The 8,174-nt window shown below is 41.6% G+C and overlaps 1 protein-coding gene across 1 annotated transcript; it reads left to right on the forward strand.

The window, feature by feature from the left end:
- The first annotated feature begins 2,204 nt into the window (after nt 1-2,204).
- LOC130850240 (olfactory receptor 5A1-like) lies at nt 2,205-3,155 on the forward strand. Its single transcript, XM_057729653.1, has one exon. The coding sequence runs from the start codon at nt 2,205-2,207 to the stop codon at nt 3,153-3,155; it is 951 nt and encodes a 316-aa protein (XP_057585636.1).
- Nucleotides 3,156-8,174: the final 5,019 nt, after the last annotated feature.

Below are 8,174 nucleotides of genomic sequence, written 5' to 3' on the forward strand. Positions count from 1 at the left end.
TTTTTTTTTTTTTTTAGTAAATGGCAGGACCAAGTTTTTCTTTTATTGGCTGCATTGGGTCTTCGTTGTTGCGCTTGGGCCTCTGTAGTTTCAGAGAGAAGGGGCTACTCTTCATTGCAGTGTGCAGGCTTCTTATTGCGGTGGATTCTCTTGTTGCAAAGCACGGGCTCCAGGAGCCAAGGCTTCCGTAGTTGCAGCTCATGGGCTCAATAGTTGTGGCTCTCGGGCTGTAGAGTGCAGGCTCAGTAGTTGTGGCGCACAGGCTTAGTTGCTCCACGGCATGTGGGATCTTCCCGGACCAGGGCTCGAACCCACATCCCCTGCACTGGCAGGCGGATTCTTAACAACTGCACCACCAGGGAAGCCCAGAGCCCACGTTCTTAACGAACAGCTTAGAGAGCTCAGACTGAAGACAAATTTAAGACTGGAACCATGTTAGTATATTCAGACCTAATATTTGACAATTAAGAGCATGTCTATGCACATCTGGCCTAATCCTTTGGGACACATAAAACTGCCCTAATAATAACTTTCACTGCAGAATTCTTATGTCAGTCACTTTATACACTTTGCTTTATTTCAGGCTTAAAACAAATATGTGAAGTAGGCACTGTCACCCATCTTTAAAGATAAGGACATTGAAGTTTAGAGGTGTTAGATATCTCATCCAAAGTGACACAGCCACTAAATGGTAGAGGCAGGAGTTGATCACAGGGAGTCTGAATCCAAAGCTTTTTGCTTTTTGCTTTTTGTTTTTTTAAGGACTTTTATTGAGATATAATTGGCATACAATAAACTGCATATATTTAAAGTGTACAAGTTGATATTTTTTTTCTTATTAGTAATGTATATATGGCAGTCCCAATCTCCCAATTCATCCCACCCCAACCCCACCCCCAACCCCGCTTTCCCCCCTTGGTGTCCATAGGTGTGTTCTCTACATCTGTGTCTCTATTTCTGCCTTGCAAACTGGTTGGTCTGTACCATTTTTCTAGATTCCACATGTATATGTTAATATATGATATTTGTTTTTCGCTTTCTGGCTTATTTCATTCTATATGACAGTCTCTAGGTCCATCCATGTCTCTACAAATGACCCACTTTCGTTCCTTTTTACAGCTTGGTAATATCCCATTTTATATATGTACCACATCTTCTTTATCCATTCATCTGTTAATGGACATTTAGGTTGCTTCCATGTCCTGGCTATTGTAAATAGTGCTGCTGTGAACATTGGGGTGCATGTGTCATTTTGAATTATGGTTTTCTCTAGGTATATGCCCAGTAGGGGGATTGCTGGGTCATATGGTAATTCCATTTTTACTCTTTTAAGAATTTCCATACTATTTTCCATAGTGGCTATATCAATTTACTTTCCCACCAACAGTGCAAGAGTGAATCCAAAGTTTAAGCTCATATCAACCACACTATATTATATTAAAAAGCAAATATTTAAGACTCTTGCCTTCTGAAGGAAAGAGAGAATCTTTTTTTATTTATTTTTCACACCCCAGGTCTTTTATCTTCTTTACACCCATCATGCCATGAATTCATAGGGAATGGGCTCCAACAGTTTGGGCTTCTTCCCATTGGTTCTCACCAAGTGTGCTTCTCTGGGTGGAGGAGGATGGTGCTTCAGCTGAACCCAAGTAACTTTCTCTTTGGTGTCCTTCTTTTTCTGATCATTTTCCTTCACCCAATTCAGGAAGCTCTCTCAGCTCTTAGAGTGCTTAATATGCTTGATATGCACATTAATTCTCTTGGCAAGAATCTTGCCCTTGTTTGTTCACAATGATGCCAACAGCATGCTGGGTAACACTGTAGACTCTACCAGTTCTGCCATGGTAACATTTGTGGGGCATTCCTTTTTGAACAGTGCCCATTCCCTTGATATCTACAATATCACCTTTCTTGTAGATTCCCATGTATGTGGCCAATAGGAACAACTCCATGTTTTCTAAAAGGCCTAGAGAACATGCAGCAGGTGGCCCTCCTCTTTCCCTTTGTGTTGGTCATTTTGCCAAATTAGCCTGAGGGAAGGGGGAGGGATGGGAGGCACCGGGAACCACTGAGAGAGAATCTTTGCATAAAGTTGTAACCCTTGTAATACTCTACCTTCCTCTCTTGCATTTAATAATTTGCAGGCATCACCGGTACTGCGACTGTCACTATTATCCCAGGAGCCCATCTCGTCCCTGAGGTCCATGGGAAGCATGTCCACGACGAAGGCCTGGAACAGCTCCTCAGTGACCATGTTCACCCTCCTGGGATTTGCAGACCATCCAGAACTCCAGGCCCCCCTCTTTGTGACCTTCCTGGGCATCTATCTTGTATCCCTGGCCTGGAACCTGGTTCTCATCTTTCTGATCAGAGGTGACACTCGCCTACACACACCGATGTACTTCTTCCTCAGCAACCTGTCCCTCATTGACATATGCTACTCTTCCACAGTGGCTCCCAAGATGCTCATTGACTTCTTTCAGGAACAGAAGACCATATCATTCTTGGGCTGTGCTGCTCAGTTCTTTTTCTTTGTCGGCATGGGTCTAACTGAGTGCTTCCTCCTGACTGCTATGGCATACGACCGATATGCAGCCGTTTCCAGCCCTCTGCTCTACATTGCCATCATGTCCCAGCGCCTCTGCATATGCATGGTGGTTGGGGCCTATGTCGGTGGCTTCCTGAGCTCCCTGGTCCAGACCAACTCCATATTTCGGCTCCACTTCTGTGGACCCAATATCATCAACCATTTCTTCTGTGACCTCCCACCCATCCTGGCACTTTCTTGCTCTGACACCTTCTTCAGTCAAGTGCTGAATTTCCTCATGGTGGTCACTGTTGGGGGCATATCATTCCTCATCCTCCTCATCTCCTACAGTTACATCATGTCTGCTGTCTTGAAGATCCGCTCAGTGGAAGGTCGAAGGAAAGCCTTCAACACATGTGCCTCGCATCTGATGGTGGTGACTCTGTTGTTTGGGACTGCCCTTTTCATGTACCTGAGACCCAGCTCCAGATATTCACTCAGCAGAGACAAGGTGGTGTCTGTATTCTATTCGCTGGTGACCCCCATGCTAAACCCTCTCATTTACAGCTTGAGAAACAAAGAGATCAAAGATGCCCTGTGGAAGATGTTGAAGAAGGTGTTTTCCTAGTTCATGATTGAAAATGTATTTCTCCAAACTGCCGGAGACTTAAATGATCCACGACACCCACCTTCACCTCTGGCTTAGGTAAGTGAAATGCTTTGTGTGCATTTTGAAAATGCAGGCATGTCCTTCCAGATTCTCTCACCGTTTCTCTGGGTCATCTGTCTACTGACCCCACCATAGATAGTCAAAAGGAGAGAATACTTCAGCAAAACAAAAACAAGACAAAAAATTCCCCAGTAGCCTATTCTCACAATTGGTATTACAACCACCACCTTTTATTGGGGACTTACTATGTACCAGGCATAAAGCTGCTTAATTAAATACTCATTGCAGTGCTGTGATGCACACAGCACTATCCGCATGTTAAAAATGAGGAAACGGGTAAAGCAATTATACTCTAATAAGTAGCTAAAAAAAAAGGGGGGGGGGAATGAGGAAACGCGGTCCCAGCAAGGAAAACTGACATGCCCAGTGTCATTCAGAGGGTAAGGAGCAGAACTCCCATTCAGACCCAGGTCTTCCTGACTCCAGAGCCCATGCTGCCCTCCACGGTCAACAACAAAACAGCCCTGAAATTGTACAAGAGTATAGCTTGTATTATTAGCATATGGAAGAATCCGAAAAGATACACTATGTATAGTTGAGATAAATTGCAAAACAGGATGCCTACTTCATTAAACACTCCAAGATACCCCTCTTGGACTCCCATTATGGCTACTGAATAATTTGCTAAGTAAATACCCTTTGCTGACATTTCCATTTCACCTATGGAGGGACCTGGAAAGTTTGAGTCCAATGGTATCACATCAACACTCTTCTCTTCCTAGTCTCAGTCACCTAAACTGCCCACTTTTTCAGTATCTTCTTGATTTCAACCATTGTCATTGCTTTACCACCACAGGACTTCAATTCACAGCTCCGTCTCCCTTTTGATCAGCACACTCTGAGTTCCTCTTGCTCTCTTCTATTTGAACCTATTGCTCCTATAAATTATTTCTATCCCGGAATGGATTTCCCTTGCAGCCCCACATTCCGTATTATTTGCCTTTATCTTGGGGAGGTATATCCCAGGCTCATTATTCCTTCATAGAAAACACTTACAGTGGAGTTGCCCAGGACAACAATTTCTGCTGATAAATCCTTCTCTTATTCTTTTGTGGTTCTGTCCTCTCCCCTCTATTGAATATTGGATATGGACTTTTTAAAATATTTATTTAGTTATTTAGTTGCACCGGGTCTTTGTTGCAGCAGGCAGGCTCCTTAGTTGTGGCATGCAAACTCCTAGTTGAGGCATATATGTGTGATCTAGTTTCCTAACCAGGGATCAAACCCAGGCCCCCCCTCCCCCGCATTGGGAGCACGGAGTCTTAACCATAGTGCCACCAGGGAAGTCCTGGGATATGGATTTGACTTTACTTCACTGTTCATATAAGTGGATTAACTATTTCCTTTATATCTGGAGGAGTATAAGTGATTCAAGGCAGAGGAAAGACCTCTATTCATGTCTCCTGGGTTTTTCAATCTCCTAAATTTACTCCTATTTCAAGGCCAAGCAAACTTAAAGTGACCCATACAAATAATGCCCAAAGGTATTACCCAATGGGTAACTTTTCCTGAAATTCCTTTATCAGTTACCTTTTTGAATATTAGGAAGAACCTATATGGCATTTTATTGGAAATTCTGGGAATCATCTCTACTGTTGGATGCTATGGCCAAGACACTTCTAGTTTCATGTTTCCTCAGCTGGGTGAGTATAACGTGAGGAAGCCTCTGGGATTATTTCAAATGTAATATGGAATGGAGGGGACAGACTGACCAAGCAGAGCAGACTTAGAGATGTAGGGATAGATTATTTCTTTGAAGTTTTGAATTGATCTGCTTGAATTCTGCTGTATATCCATGCAAATGAATCATTTTGATTAAGTACAATTATTCTTTCCCCCTGAAGAAAGTGATTCAACTTATGAAAATTATGGAATAGGTTTACCATAAAGGAAATTTACAAATTATTCAATATCAATTCATTTTACCTTCTTCTCCTTCGTTAAGTTAAAAGACACACATACACACACACACAACTCTTCACTCTTTCTCATCTGCTTATTTACCAGCCCATCTCAGTTCATACACCCTAGACCATCTATCTGATCTCGTGAGAGAGCCTTACACAGAAGCAGAATAAAATGTGGCCTCTACACAGTTCTATCTGAAGAATCTGAGTGTATGAGTTTACTATCACTGCTATGATGAATTACAACAAACTAAGTAGCTTAAAACAATATGGTTGTATTGTCTTACTGTTCTGTAGGTAAGAAGTTTGACAGGGGCTCACAGGGCTGAAATCAAGGTATCAGCAGGGCTTCCTTCATTTCTGGAGACTCTAAGATAGAATCCATTTCCTTGCCTTTTCCGGTTTCTCGAGCCCACCCACATTCCTTGGCTCACGGCCCCCTTCTTCCCTCTTCAAAGCCAGCAATGTCACATCTACTCTCATCTGAAACTTTCTCTGCTTTTAAGGACTCTTGTGATTAGACTGAGCCCACCCAGCTAATCCAGGACAATTTCCCCATTTCAAGGCTGATGACTCTTGTAAATTAACTATACTCCAATAAAATTAAAGTACTGAAAAGAAAAAAAAAAAAGACTGATAACTCAATCACATCTGAAAAGTGCCTTTTGCCTAAGAGTTAATCTATATGCAGATTCCTGGAATTAGGACCTAGGCATCTTTGGGCAGCCATTAATCTGCCTACTTAGCTCTCTTAACACTTGTCACTTTATTGATTTGAGTTGATGAGGCCAGCTCTCAAGAACATTCATGAGCTCCCATGGCCTCCATGTTAAAGTCCTTAACAGGCACTGTAAAGTCCGTTTTGCTTTTTGCTACACCTTTCCAACTCTTCACTCTTCACCTCATCTCTCCCAGTCCCATAGCATCTGGGCAGCATGCTATCTCATTACTTTTTTTTTTCCCTTAAGCTCTGTGCACAAGGAGTTTCCTCTTCCCTCCATCCATACTCTTTTCACTGGACTGATGGCTTCTCATCTTTCAGGTCACTGCTCTGACAGCAGTTCCTCCATAAAGATTTGCCCACCCCTGGGACTTCCCTGGTGGTGCAGAGGTTAAGAATCTGCCTGCCAATGCAGGGGACAGAGGTTCGATCTCTGATCCGGGAAGATCCCACATGCTATGGAGAAACTAAGCCCATGTGCCACAACTACTGAGCCTGCACTCTAGAGCCCATGAGCCACAATTACTGAGCCCCTGTGCCTCAATGAAGCCCGCATACCTATAGCCTATGCAGAAAGAGAAACCACGGCGCTGAGAAGCTCACGCACCCCAACGAAGAGTAGCCCTCGCTTGCCACAACTACACAAAGCCTGCACGCAGCAACGAAGACCCAACACAGCCAAAAATAAAATAAGTAAATAATTTATTAAAAAAAAGATTTGCCAACCCTTCCCCAAACCCAGATTTGCCCACCCTTCCCCAAACCCAGAACATCGTGATCCCCCCAGCTGATGCCCTAACATTACTGTTTGTGACCTTCATTATGCAGTTTGTACCTTACACTGAACTATAACTTCCTTAAGGACAGTGAGTGACCCTTGTTCACTGTTTTCTTCCAGAACCTAACACAGTGTCCAGCACATCGTAGGCACCTAATAAATATTTGCTTGATAGGGACTTCCCTAGTGGTCCAGTGGTTAAGAATTCGCCTTCTAATGCAAGGGATGCGGGTTTGATCCCTGGTTGGGGAACTAAGATCCCATATGCCAAGGGGCAAGAAAGCCTGGGCCCACAACTAGGGAGAAGCCCGCACGCAGCAACTAGAGAAGCCCGCAAGCCGCAACAAAGAGCCTGTATGCTGCAACTAAGATCCAACACAGCCAAGTAAATAAATAAATACTTTAAAAAATATTTGATAAATGAATTATTCACTGTCCATAGTAATCTTGGCCTTTGCATAGTATAGGGTTTATATTATTACCTCTTAGTATGGCTAAAAATCTTCTTATAGAATTTGTTTCAATAAAAGAGAGACTGAACAAAATCGGACTTCTTTTTCCCATCTATTATACTCTAAAAAAACTTGAGAGCTTTTAATTAAACTAATAATCACAACAACTCAAAAATTTGGGAGTACTTTCTACTGCAAATATAATAGACAATTAATGATAGTTTTTTTTTTTAAAAAAAGCAAATACCAGAGTATCCTTACAAATAAAACACCATGTACCTCAATCTTAAATGGCTTTCTATCCTTGCTATATCTAGGCATGATTTATTTAAAACCCATGCAGAATTGCTTAATTACACTGAAAAACATGTTACCATAGTTCTGGCTTTAATGGTCTTGCTTCTTCATGAGCTATCAAAGTACCCACTTCCCTAACCTGAGAACTCTAATGCAGTTTGTACCTGAAGGCAAGTGTGATCTTACCATGAGGCTTCTTCAGCCTCCTCTGCTTCCTTCCTCTCTAACCATCAACAAAGGAAAAAGAGACCAGTATATCACATGAATCCACTGTTTCCAGAGCAAAATACTCTGTGAAGATTAACTTCTCTTTCAGAAATTTTCCATTTCTGAAATTTAGAGAATTTAGAAATTCTTTCTCCTTAGAGATTAGAGGCTCACTTAACTTGGTTAAAGTATAAAGTACTTTATAAAATATTTACAAATTCAATTTTGCCAGAAACCCTTTCTAGAATGTATTTAAATAAAACTTTTAAGGAGAGATGAAAGGATGTTCACTTTTTTGTACCCTTCCTTGTTTCAAAATATTTCAAAATAACTTCGGATATGCATGCACTGCACAAAATAAAGCAAGTTGCAAATAAATAAAGAGTTACATGTTTTTTAAAAAGTTAAAATGATACATGGCAATCAGAAAATATAGACAAATATGTGTGCAGACTTGGAACAGAAAAGATCTTTCTAAATGTAATGCTAATAAATAAATAAATAAATAAATAAATAAATGTAATGCTAAAAGCAAAACCATAAAGGAAAAAGAAG

Source organism: Hippopotamus amphibius, chromosome 3 (assembly GCF_030028045.1).
Source record: "Hippopotamus amphibius kiboko isolate mHipAmp2 chromosome 3, mHipAmp2.hap2, whole genome shotgun sequence".
NCBI classification, from domain to species: Eukaryota; Metazoa; Chordata; class Mammalia; order Artiodactyla; family Hippopotamidae; genus Hippopotamus; species Hippopotamus amphibius.